The sequence below is a fragment of the Callorhinus ursinus genome, unplaced genomic scaffold, assembly GCF_003265705.2.
Source record: "Callorhinus ursinus isolate GAN/ISIS: 27379988/994484 unplaced genomic scaffold, GSC_fseal_2.0 scaffold58, whole genome shotgun sequence".
Lineage (NCBI taxonomy): Eukaryota > Metazoa > Chordata > Mammalia > Carnivora > Otariidae > Callorhinus > Callorhinus ursinus.
Genome location: NW_027397120.1, coordinates 1,478,204 through 1,491,314, shown reverse-complemented (window position 1 = coordinate 1,491,314; position 13,111 = coordinate 1,478,204). Strand labels below are relative to the sequence as shown.

General features: G+C 54.7%; 1 protein-coding gene across 1 annotated transcript in view; it reads right to left on the bottom strand.

The window, feature by feature from the left end:
* Positions 1-683: 683 nt before the first annotated feature.
* The window catches only part of BNIP3 (BCL2 interacting protein 3), a 12,748-nt gene continuing 320 nt past the window's right edge, over positions 684-13,111 (bottom strand). Inside the window, exons 2-6 of the mRNA XM_025880070.2 lie at positions 5,702-5,852; positions 5,102-5,186; positions 3,268-3,374; positions 3,049-3,198; positions 684-1,553 (exon numbers count right to left, since the gene is read on the bottom strand). Of these exons, the coding sequence (XP_025735855.1) occupies positions 1,508-1,553; positions 3,049-3,198; positions 3,268-3,374; positions 5,102-5,186; positions 5,702-5,852 (539 nt within the window). The 3' untranslated portion in view covers positions 684-1,507. The remainder of the gene's footprint in view (positions 1,554-3,048; positions 3,199-3,267; positions 3,375-5,101; positions 5,187-5,701; positions 5,853-13,111) is intronic.

The window sequence follows — 13,111 nt, the reverse complement described above, 5'->3', positions numbered from 1 at the left end:
AGGCTCAGGTCTCCCACAGAAGAGCACTCCCCTAACAGTCCTGGAGGACTCCCAGCCAGTGCTGCTCAGCTCGGTGCTCACTAATGCCACCAAGAGGGGACAAAAGGAACTGCCTTGCAGAGGGCCCCCAATCGCCCAGGCGACAGACCGTTCAGAAGGTACCGGGTAGTCCCTATGCGTGAGGGGCGTGGATCCCAAAGATGCTGGACCTGGCTCAGCCGGGCAGAGTGCGGCCCCCATGGTCAGGGCTCTTGGGACAGAAGCAGCAAAGGAACGAGCCCCTTTGGTTTCTGACAATAGGCAAATCCACCTACTGCGAGTCACGAGATTGGCTTGACCACAGCGTGTCCAAGTGACTTGGATCTTTCTCTTTTCTAGAGAAGTTACATGAATTCCAATGCTGATCAACCAGCTTTCTCCCAATAAGGCAGCTGTCCACTGCTAGGTCCAGAGTAATCATTTAAATATAAATGGAAATTTTAAAAACTTAGAATGTTATTTTAACACAACTGAATGAGGGTGGAAACGTGGAACAGATTCCACAATGGGACACACACAGGATGTCCACGAGGCAGCCTTTAAAACACGCCGTCCCAAAGGTAATGGTGACAATGGGGCCAACGCTTGGTTTAATCTAAGATTTTTGACATTTCATTTAAACCATACGTAACTACAGTCATCTCTGAAGGATTTGGCAAAGATTTATTTTTTCCTATTTCCAGTCTTTTGAAGTAGACACAGGTTTGCTTAGAATGAAGCTGATTCTAAGAGCACAAAAACCGAACACAAAGAGGAGGACTAAATTCAGCAATCCGGAGGGCTGAGAGAGGAAAGATACTTAGCAGGTGCCGAGGACAGAAGACCACCGGCCCGGGCAGCTGTTAACACCCTGCAGGGGCCCGCGGCTTCGTGTCGGAGCAGGACTGACACATCTGCTCCTCGGGTTCCGTGGCGTGACCGACAGCAGAGTTGAGCGTAGTCTTCAGTAAAGACAACCTGCATCCACTTAAACATAGTATTTCCTGGAACAGTGTGAATATAAGGCCACAATATTCATTTGGGATAAACCCCTTATGTAGTCGTCATTTAATAAACATTATTTGTTCTTTTCAAATATAAAGTATTTTAAACTGAGTAACTGGTTACAGATAATTTTTGTTGAAGTTGAAATACTACATGTCATACATATCTAGTGTTAAAATTATTTATACTTCGATATTTAGAATATCCAAACAAAATTTACTACCAAATTATTACAGTAGATGTTAATCAGTAGGACATGCTTATTAATTGTTCCCATAGGTATGATTACAGGTTGGCATGGTTTGTTTTTTTTTTTTTTAACTCTTCTTCCGTTCTACTCAATTAGGAACGCAGCATTTACAGAACAGACAGACCCATCCAGTGGCGCGCAGCTGCCCCAGCCCGCGGCGGCTCTTCACCTCGGGCCGCCTCCAGCCCCGACAGAAACCCCGCTACGGGGCGAGAGCTGGCTTCCAGTGCTTCATCAAAAGGTGCTGGTGGAAGTTGTTAGACGCCTTCCAATGTAGATCCTTCACAGAAAAAGCAATCAGCAGTTAGCAGAGACAGGGCCGCTCAGGCTGGGTTAGAGGTTCTGTGGTCGGGGACTGGCTACCTTTGACCTGCTTTTAAGAACCTTGTGATGAATCTATCAAGTACTTCATGATTTGTCATTACGTATTTTATAATCTAATTCTGAAAAACCCCAGCTGTGCCCTAACAAACCCCAGCTGTGCCCTAACACCAGCGTGCTCCGTACCCGTATAAGGCAGGCCACCAACCAACCACAAATCCTCGCACGACATGGCCTGTCTCTACGTTCATACAGTGGACACACTGCTGGGGAGCCACCCACGGGGCATCACCACCCACCTCACCAAGGCCTTTACGGAGTAACAAAGCCCTGCCCTCGGGCAGAAAAGAGCCCACAGATCCTGCTGGGGTGGACTTCATTCCAACCACCACAGGCAGCCCTGACGGGCCCAGGCCACCAGCAAGCTCCGAGTCCGGCAGGGAAGGCAGGGACGCTAGGTGGGAGCGGGCTGCAGAAATTTACCCCGAAATGAAGGCCCAAGCCAGGTACTGAAACCTGCACCAGGCCCTGCTCCCACGGAACCTAATTTGCTAGTTCTGGAAAAAACTCCGAGCCTGGCCCTGAGACACAGGGGCCAGAATAAAGCCAGTGACTCCAAGCAGAAAGGGGGGCAGGGTTTGGCCCAGGACCATGGAGGACTTTCATGTTGGACGCTGACATCCAGAAGCTTCTGGCCCACTGGGAAGCCACATTGCAGGCACAGTTTCCAGAATGAGGGTCTGAAGCTCCGAGACTCCAAAGGGAGGGCAGGGAAAGCAGCCTTGCGCTCACTTCCCACAGGGCTGGCAGGAGGAACCCGGGTTCCAGGAGGAACCCGGCAAGACCAGGAAGTGCCCACCTGCCCTACGACTTTGAACAGCCCCATTCACGGGATCTGGGAAAATGGGGGGCTGTCTCCTCCTGTTTCCCTCGGGGCCCTGGAGGCCAGATCCATCAGATGCCCGTGAATACAATCCGGTCTGTCCGGCAAGCTGCACGCACACAACACCGTGGCACACCACGACATACCACGGCAGAGGCTGGGGGAAGACCAGCCCACGGTACAAGATGCCAGAGACGCACGGGGCTCACTTCCCTGCGACTGGAACGGGGCTGCGCTGTGGGAGGTGTGGCAGGTCCCCGAGCCCAGCCAGCTGCAGCGGGAGGGACCGCTTAGAGCATCCGTCCACTGGGCGAGAACGGAAGGAGCGAGCCTGGGGTCCGCGCCGACACGGGACGGCCCAGACCCGAAGCCAGGCATCCAGGAAGCACCAGGCAGACGCGATCTCAGTGCGGCCGGCAAGTGAGGGGGCCGGGATCTGGGGTCCACATTCTGGGCCTCGTCCACATGCTCATGTTACCTAAGCTGACTTACGATCTATACCTAAATGAGGGTTAACAAGGTCCCCATACTCCGGACCATCAGGACACAGGCCACGCGTGGCCTCACTCACCCCAACCCGATGGCCAGCAGGTGCGAGAGCAGCAGGGACGGGAGGAAGACTTTCAGGAACTCCGCGGAGAAGATGCCCCCCTTCTTCATGACGCTCGTGTTCCTCATGCTGAGGGTGGCCGTGCGCTTCGGGTGCTTGAACAGCAGCTCCCTGCGGAGGAAGACAAGCGGTGAGCCACCTGCTCGCCCAGGAAGCGCCCGCGCCGCCGAAGACACTCACTTTGGGGGGATGTTTTCCGGCCGACTTGACCAATCCCAAATCCAGTCTGAGTTTTTCTTCAAGATGCTCTCAACTTCTTTCCTTCTCTCGATATAATCTTCCTCAGACTACAACAGAACCGAGAGCAGTCGCTCAGCGCTGCACAGCCACACCACCGAGCACTGCCCGTCCCCCCGCACACGCCGTGCCAGGCCGCTCTGGCCTCCGCTCACGTCCCTGCTTCCCAGACAGACGCGAGGCTGCCGACACTGTCCCTTAAGGAAGCAGTGAGGACAAGGCATCCACATGCAGATGCTGACCGCGGGGCGGGTTTTCAAAGATGACAATCTACAGACCCCATGCGTCTGTGGCTACAGGATGGCAGCCAGTGCCACAGTCTTTGGAAAAGGACAATTTCGTGTTCAGTGGGAGGGAAAGAACCAAAAACTCACAGACCTGTGTTTTCAAGCTACATCTAAAATACGTTAGGAAGGGGCGCCTGGGTGGCTCAGATGGTTGAGCATCTGCCTTCGGCTCAGGTCATGATCCCGGGGTCCTGGGATCGAGTCCCGCATCGCTTCTCTCTCTGACTCTCATGAATAAATAAATAAAACATTTAAAAAAAAAATAAGATACGTTAGGAAAACACGCTAATTATAGGGGACTTTAAAAAGGAGGATCACAGGTAGTTTTGTTTTGTTTTCATTTAAAAAAACTGAACCAGGGGCACCTGGGTGGCTCAGTCAGTTAAGCATCTGCCTTGGCTCAGGTCATGATCCCAGGGTCCTGGGATCGAGCCCCACATCGGGCTCCTTGCTCCTTGGTTGGCAGGAAGCCTGCTGCTTTCTCCCTCTCCCACTCCCCCTGCTTGTGTTCCCTCTCTCGCTGTCTCTCTCTGCCAAATAAAATTAAAAAAAAAAAAAGAAAAGATTATGTAATTCCTTTTGAAAATCAGCAAAAGCTACTCTAGAATACAGTACCAAAACGAACCAGCTGCCCTGAGGGTATCATCAGGGCACCTGGAGGGCCTGGGTGGGAGGGAGGCCCAGGGGTGAGACCCCACGGGATCCAGTGCCTCAGTGGTACAGACCACAAGACCTCACTTCCTACGCGATTTTTAAACACGGGAGAAGTCAACTGTTTCGTGTTCTCATCATCACTGAAAACACCCAAAGGAAACCTGGCCCGTGCATCCCAACGTGCGCAGGTCCGGCGGTCCTGGGGGGGGCCGGGGCCTCACAGCCCAGCACTGTTGGGCCCCAGGTTCTCAGAGACAGGCCTGCCTGACAACGGAACATAGCCCCAGCGTGTAAGACCCAGGAAGCATTTGAGCACATGGTAGGAAAGTGGCCTTCGACTTAAGTAAGTGGCCAGTGGGCTAACACTGAGCCACGCAAGCGCCATTAGCAAGCCAGAGGCTCTGGCAGCCAACTGCAGCGTGTCCGCGCCACCCCCACACTGGCAGAGCCCCCGAGTGGCTCCATGTATCATGCCAGGCTCTCCTGAACCCACTCACCTCCGACTGCTAGCCAAGACAGAGACCGGCCACAAAGTGGCTCCCAGGGACTCTCCCCACCGGCCACGGGCCTGTCCAGGCTGCAGGCCTGAGGGACCCCCCCCCCCCCCCCCCCCCCCTGGGCTGGCACATGAGGGCAGCAGAGGCCCCGCAACACGTGCTAAGCGGAGCCTGTATTTGTTCTGGTCAGCTCAGTGTGAGGCCTGCAGGGGCGATGCTCCTACCCCACAGCTTTAGAAAAAGCCAAGAGACCCCCATACAAAAACACACTTTTCCCTCCTCAGTCCCACTGGCCACGTTCACCGTGCCAGCAGATCACCAACACCTGCTGCAGCCCACCTGAGAGCTGTTTTTCTCCCCGATGCTGTGGGTGTCTATTTCCGAAGCTCGGGTCGTATCTTGAGGGGTCTGTGAGCGAGGTGGGCTTGGTAGGCACACAGAAGGGAATGCGAGAAATTAACAGGATGTTAACATGATTTCTGTCGTGAGAAGCGAAGCCCCTCCGGGCCCAGGACCGTCTCCTCAAAGAGGAAGCACGGGCGCCGGCACCCACATCTTCCCTCCCACCATCTCTGCTCCCCTTTGGCTGAGCTGGGCAGGCGGAGGGGAGCCAGTTTTGGGGGGTGGGGGGGTGGACTCCGTACTGCCCTTCTCACCAGCTCTGTGCTCTGAGGCAAGCCCGAGAGCACCTGACCTTTGCTTTCTGACTCAACCGTGCTGTCTGCAGTCAGCCAGGACGTGCCGGGGGCAGAGGCACGGTGACTGGCTGCATGCCACGTCCACCCGCCGGCTTTACCGCGGGCCCTCCAACACCAGGCCCCATCCCTCCCACCGGAGGGCCAGGCTCCCGCGAACCCGGCGGGGAGAGGGAGGGCACTCTGGGACTTGGCCCGCACGCGGGATAAACCAGCACCGGAACAAACGTGCTTATTTACCCACCTGTCACAGTGAGAGCTCTTCGAGCTACTCCGTCCAGACTCATGCTGGGCATCCAGCAGTATTTTTTCCAGGTCACCGTTATAAATAGAAACAGAGGCTGGAACGCTGCTCCCGTTCCCGTTATTGCTGAAGTGCAATTCCACCCAGGAGCCTGATGGAGACACAGAAGGGCACCGTTGGGATTTTCTGCCCACTGCAGAGCCTAGTCCTGACAGACAACCAGCCTACCCTTCCACCCTTCCATTTCTAAGAAGCGCCAGGGAGACACAACAGGCCAACTCCTTGAAACTTGCCAAAACACGCCCATCTCCGGCAGGTGCATCCCAGTGGCTGGCCTAGCCTCACCCTCCCAGGGACCCGAGGCCGGCCCCTAGCACCCAGATGCTCATCTGCGGGTCTCCTGCCATTCCGGGACACCAGATGGGTGCCTGGTAACCTGCTGGGCCAGCAGAGTCCAACAGACCACAATGCTTTTTTCCCCACTCAACTTCCAGAAGAAAAAGGGCATCAACAAGAGCTTAAGAGATTTAAGTTTTTTTAAAGGTTTATACTATCTCTTATTCACTTATTTCCACACCAGCATCATTCTGATCCTGAAGCCCCACAAAACTCGTCTCTGCTATTGTTATTTACTTCCCTCAGAAGCCAGATGAACATACTCTGCCTAGAACAAAGGTAATTTCTCACTGAACGTGACTGACCAGAGCAAGCCATCCCCCACGTATTCAATTAGCCACATCTTCACAGGAAGAAGTCAGCCTTCTTACTTGAACTAAAAATTGACAATTGTTATGCATCCCGAACTGCTTCTACCCAGATTCTGTAGATTCAGAGAGCTGTCTTGGCACCAGATCATCTGCTTACCAAAATAGAACCTAGCACCTACCACCCCCGACCCACCACCACACCCTGCACGTGAAGCCAGTATCTTCAGCGAGGCTGGTCTCTGGCTAGCCCACCATCCGATCTCAACACTGCCCTGGGCGCACCATGCTTGCTGGGAGAGGGACCCCCCCCCACACACACACACACACATCAGCACCCCAGTCATGGGGCCCGGCAAGGACTGGCTGGGGAGCAGCAGCTGCCGGTTGTGCCTGTGTCTGGGGGCAGCCAACAGGTGGGAGAGCTCAGAACAGTCCTGGCCCGTCCCGAAGGGTGGATGCGACCCTACACACAGACATCCTGAGCGCACTGCAAGTAGCAGGCTTGGCACAGCTGGGCGGGGGGGTCCAACCGCAACGCCCAGTGGGGCTGGACTTGGGGGCCCGCCAAGTGCTCGTGGATGAGCACACCGCATTTGGGGCTGCGGCCCAGGATGCACCGGATGGCTCCGCCACCAACTGTCCATCTGGTAGGTATGTGGCAGCAAGCACTAGCGCTCCCGTAACTGCTAGTATGTTTAAGGTTGATTTATTTGTGGGAGAGAGACAGCGTGCACCAGGAGGGACCCTCATCATGACCTGAGCTGAAACCAAGAGTGAGACGCCTAGCCAACTGGGCCACCCCGGCGCCCCCGTAACTGCTCATGTTTCGTGGTGGCCGCACTCGTTTCTGTCGACAGACCCAGGAGCAGGACTGTGGCCAACGGTAGCACGTGTAGATTGAGTGGTATTAGGAAAGGCCTGCCCTCTGACACAGCTGGACCAAGGTATGGTCCTCCCAATAAACCAGTCTTTAAATTTAGCCATTCTGTGACAGTGCCTTGTGTGGTTTATTTTATATTTCTCTGATTTCCAATGGAACTGGACATCTTTTCCTGTTTCCTGGCCATTTGGACAACATCTTTTTAAATTAGCTGTTCAAGGGGCGCCTGAGTGGCTCAGTCGGTTGAGCGTCCACTCTTGGTTTGGGCTCAGGTCATGATCTCAGGTTCCTCAGATCTAGCCCTGCGTCAGGCTCCACGCGCAAGAGTCTCCCTGAGATTCTCTCTCACGCTCTGCCCCTGCACACACACTCTGAAAAAAATAAATAAATTAGCTGTTCAAAAATCTCTTACTCTTTCTGTAGGAGTTCAATATTCAAGACACAAGCCTTTTTTTGACTGAACACGCAGCAAAGTAACTTTCCCTGTGGCTTGCCTTTTCAGGTTTAAGGTCATGTTCTAACAGGTCTTTGATTTTAATTCAGTTTCAATCTCTTCCTACTCTGTGGCCATGGAGACCTGTCTGGTGGGGACCCTCACGCAGATCTGGGTTTAATGAGCCTGGGTTCAGTCTGTGCACATGGTTTCAAGCGGGTGAGGTTTTCCCTGCCGACAGCCAGCGGCTCTGCTCACTGACCAGACTGCCCTTGCTCCCCGCTCCCCCGTGCCGTGCACTTCCTGTCAGAAATCAAGCTGGCGATGTGTGCAGGTCTGTTTCTGAGCCCAAGACGGACAGTTTCTGTTGTGTCACAGGTCTATGTATCTCCAACACCATCTGTTAGAGGCCACCCTGGTGGCCTATGGAGGCCAGGGGTGCAACAGGCAGGGTGAAGGTGGCCTATACAGACAGAAATGCAGAGACCAGAGACACACAATGAGCCATGTTTGTAGCTAATTGTCTTACAACTATCGTGACCCAGAACTGCCCCTCTGCTGACACCAGCGTGGCCCTGCACAACACCACGCGATCTCCAACACTGTGCGGGCAGCAGGGATGGAGCCCCCCACTCCGCTCCACCACGCGGGCCGAAGCACCAGCAGGCCTCCAGCTTCCCAGCACGCCAAACGGGCATCTCTTCGGAGTCCTAACCGGCCCTCGGTTGTTGCTTGCATAGGTCACCATCAGAAAAAAGCAAATCAAAGACCTTGCCACTCAGCTTTCCTCAGCCTCCAGTTAGCTAACAAAATGATCACACAAGCTTTCTGGTTAGCACAGGCCTTCTCTCCTTAACGTCTCAAGTGCTTCACGCCGGCCCGGCCGCACGAGGAGGCCAGGGCCACCCACCCACGGTGTCCACAGCGGCTGCAGGGCCTTCAGGTGTCCCACACCCCAGCATCCCTGACACCGTGCATCGGACCGGCCCCCCACCACCTCCCCCCACCACCTCCCCCCACCACCTCCCCCCACCACCGGTGCCGCCCAACCCTGAGGGATCATGATAAAAGCTCTGGCGTGGTCCTGCTCCGGGGGGCCACTCCGCCAGCTAGGAGACCAGCTCCGCTCGGTTCCACACTCCTAGGCTCCATTTGTCACTCAGATGCCGGGCCCGGCTCCACTTCTGACACGCAATGGGGGTGCGTTGTGCAGGGGTTCAGCCCCACCGGCACACAAGCCGGAGCGCAGAGGGTCCGCACACGCAGTCCCAGCGCACAGTGGCTCTCATGGAGCAGACGCGGGCTGTCCCGGCCCCTCACGCTCCCGCTGCAGACTACCAGTCAGGCCCCTGCAACACCCGGCCGGGTGCGGTCATTCCCTAGAACAACTCACACAACTCAGGAAGACACCTGACGTCCATCTACCCATTATCAGACAGAATACAACTCAGGAAGAGCCCACCGGGAAAGACCCGCAGGACCGGCTACGAGGAAAGCGGCTCGTTCCACACAACTCTGACCCTTGTTGTGTGAAGGTTTTCTTTTTTTTTTTTTTTTAAAGATTTTATTTATTTATTTGAGAGAGAAAATGAGATAGAGAGCATGAGAGGGGGGAGGGTCAGAGGGAGAAGCAGGCTCCCAAGGAGCAGGGAGCCCGATGCGGGACTCGATCCCGGGACTCCAGGATCATGACCTGAGCCGAAGGCAGTCGCTTAACCGACTGAGCCACCCAGGCGCCCGTGTGAAGGTTTTCTAACCCATCTCCAGCCCTTCCCATCCACGAGGGGGTGTCCCCCGTCTTACCCCACCCCCAAGTCACCTCACTACCAGACTGTGTTCCAAAGGGGCTCCTCACAAAAGGGGCTCTTGATCAGTAAGCCACTAGTATCACTCAAATTCCAAGGGTTTTTGGAGCTGTGCCAAGAAGAAGGGAAAAAGATCACATATGAACTTTTTTTTAAGCAGATGTAATTGGAACACCTAGGGGCCCAGTCAGAGGAGTGTGCAACTCTTGATCTCGGGGTTGTTGAGTTCATGCTTTGTGTTGGGTGTAAAGATTACTTACAAATAAAATCTTCAAAAAAAATTAAAAAATAAACAGATATAATTAACATGTAACACTATCAGATGCAGGTACACATTTTCTGTTACATCACAAGGGCCAACTTAACATTCCAATGAGACAGACTCATGTTTTTTAAAAATCATATCCTAAAAAGCTCTAAGCATCCCAAGAAAGTAAAAAATCCCATTCTGGACTGTCTATACCTTTGAGTCCAAAACCTGTATTCCAAGAATGATTTACCAGGACAAGTGTTTTATTATTAACCGGCAACAACTAAGCAGGAAGCGTACTTCCTGGCAAGGGAACACAGGGCTGGCTATTGGTCCACCTACATCACACGGGCATTAAAATCACTCTTTTTAAGCAATAAAGGTGGGGATGGAAAGGTGGGAATTAAGGTGGCTTTGTGACCTCAGAAAGCTTCCCTCAGCATCACAATATACCCAGTAACTTGGAATAATCAAAGAAACAGACCGTGGTGTTACAGACCCAAGGCAAGCCCTCCTTCCTAACTTCACGTCCCTCCCCACGCTATCTCCCCCCAACACAGAGGAAGGCCGCGGGCGTCCCATCTCTCCACAAGTTAGAGACGAGGTGCCCAGCACAGCTCCTGCCTCCCCTGTAACAGGACAGCGAATCCCCTGGCCCCAGTGCCTGCTCCACATCCGGGCAAGTGTTTGTCTCCAGCCCAAGGAAGGCCACCCCACTGAGTGGCCCTGGCTGGTGTGGAGAAGCCCGGCCCAGCACTCTGAAAATTCTGGCCTGGAATGCTGATGCAGAATCCCAGCACGCGGGTGTTTTGAAAAAGCTGTAATGGCGATGCTGGGCAGCCAGGGTGGGAGAGAGCACTGATGAGGGGGAGGCAGGCATCCCAAGAACCTTCCGGACAGTGGGATCAAAGTCAACAGAGGGGCGCTGGTTCTGGAGTGGGCTTCCTCCCTGGGAGAGGTGGGTTTTATTTACGAAATTGCAGGTGCTAAAAGCTTTCCATAAACAGGATCATTATTTACAAGTAAATAAAACAGTGTTTTAGAAAATAAGTAATAACAAAAGCTTCTCAGGTTAGGTGAGACAGGAACAAGAGAGACCTGATGAACCCGTAACTTCGAACTTGTGTCGAAACGGGGTGGAGCACTTAGGATCCCGGTTCCCAACTGGGTGGTTTTCCCTCCACCGGTGGTTCAGGAGGTGCACCAGGACCCCGCCGTCGGAGATGTTGTCATTCAGGCTCCCAGCATCCCACTGGCCCTTCATCTTACAGGTCCCCTCCCCTCTTTTCCACTTAGCCTCTGGGCCGCACAGTGACCATCTGTGAGATGTGGGGGTTGGGCTAGGATCTAGGTGGCCGAAACCCCTTCACTGTCAACACTTCTCGGTCCTACCATTATCCTTCAAAAGAAATCAAGTTTTTCTCTTCAGACACCTCTGCCCACGGTGGGCTGCCTGCGACAACCAAACCGTGGGGCTGGCTGCAGAGAAAGCGCGGAGGGGAGGGGGCCGTCTCAGAGCAAAGCAGTGGGCCCCTTACCGAAGGCTGGCACTCACGAGCAGCTCAGCTTCATGCTCAGGAGTCCCGCAGGAGGTCAGTGATGCAACCCCCTCCCTGTGGTACTGACACCATCTGCGCACAACTCTCCCACCCAGACTGAGGCAGGTTTAGGTCCCGGGGGAAAGAAAGGCACACACAGTATCCTGCTAGACAACAGCTCAAACCAGAATGGACCAGAGGGCAAAAAGGGACCAGTGCTGCTGCTGCCTCCTCAGGGAGGATGTCTGCAGGCTGGGCTCACCCAGGCTTGCTTAGTACTTGGTTCAAACATCAACAAGAGGTAATCGAATCAGGACAGACGGGGACAAGCACCGCCTCAGCCAGGAACCAGGCCCGGATTCACATTTCTCAGGGCAGCTGTGAGGCCCCACGTGATGTGACGCAAGCGACTCCACCCACGGCGGCTGAGGCCGAGCTAGTGCCCCGCAGCACGTACACTCCAGAAGGGACCAGAGGAGCCTCGGTGTAACCATCTTTTTATAGAATATGCAAAACACAGAAACATCTTTTAACTCAGAAGCTGGCAATTTTGTATCGCCAATGACTCAGCAGTTTGGGGTCAGTCAAGGAACGGCCATCTGAGCCCCCTCAGGACGCAGAACACTTGCAGACTAGACCCCAGGCTGTGAGTAAAATACGGTGCTGGGGAAGTAGCCTGGTCATTAGAAAAAGGATGGTCCTAAGGCAGAGTCCATGCAACTGGATCTGACCAAGAGACAGAAGTTTAAACCCTTAACCCATTTATCTGTCTCAAAGAAAATCAGTCGATGTAGAATTTTAAGGAGCTTACAGAACTTTTAAAAGTGGCTGGTTACACACAGCAGGAGACTACGTCTTGCCCAGTAAAATCATGTTAAGGAACAAGAAAAATAATTGGCAGCTCACTAGATTTTTCTGAACAGAAGAATTTTAACAGTCCCAATGAGCTGAAAAATTCACTCCCAAAGGTCTGAACGGCCGTCTCCAAAGCTTATTTACACGCTCATGCTGCTCACTGAACTTCTGCTTCGGAGAACACAAAGGTCGTGGGTCAGCGGGCTTCTCCCGGGCCCCGGGGATCACTCCAAGGGGCCCGGACAACAAGGCCTGGGTGGCGGCCCCACTGAGGCGAGACCCAAGAGGCAGATCCCAAGGCTGCCGCCCACCTGGCCGTGCAAGCGAGCGGGGGCCGCCTGGTCCGGGCCCGGCTCTGGAAAAGCAGGAGCAGAGTCTACGGACGCACAAACAGCAGGCACAGGGCGGGGGCCCGCACGCACACGGTGTCCCTCTGCTTGGATTTTTCTTACCCCACAAATCAATTTCCAGCTGTTTGGGAACTGACCGGCTAGTACAAGTGGAACCTGAACTTAATAAAAAAAAACCTACTACCTGCCGACACCGTTTTGCAAGCTGCTTATCTTCCACTGAAGAGCGGTGGGCGCACCTGAGCCCTGCAGCACCGGGACCCCCTTCATCCCTTCCTTCCTGCCCACGATGCCCTACAGCCCCCACGGACAGAACCCGTACGGCTGAAATCCGAGGGCCCCACCGTTCCGCCTGAAGCACCTCGGCTTCTGCTCGCCAAAGCCAACACCCAAGCGCCGGGCAGGGACCGAGCTTCGGCTTGTTGGTGGGGTCCAGGCTGCGTGCACCCCCTCCACGAGCGAGCGCCACTCCGGGCCGGCCCGCAGACCCCCGGCCGCCCCCCGGCCCGCAGACCCCCGGCCGCCCCCCGCCCCCGGCCCGCAGACCCCCGGCGCGGGTCCTCCCCGCGAGCCCCCGGCCCGCAGACCCCCG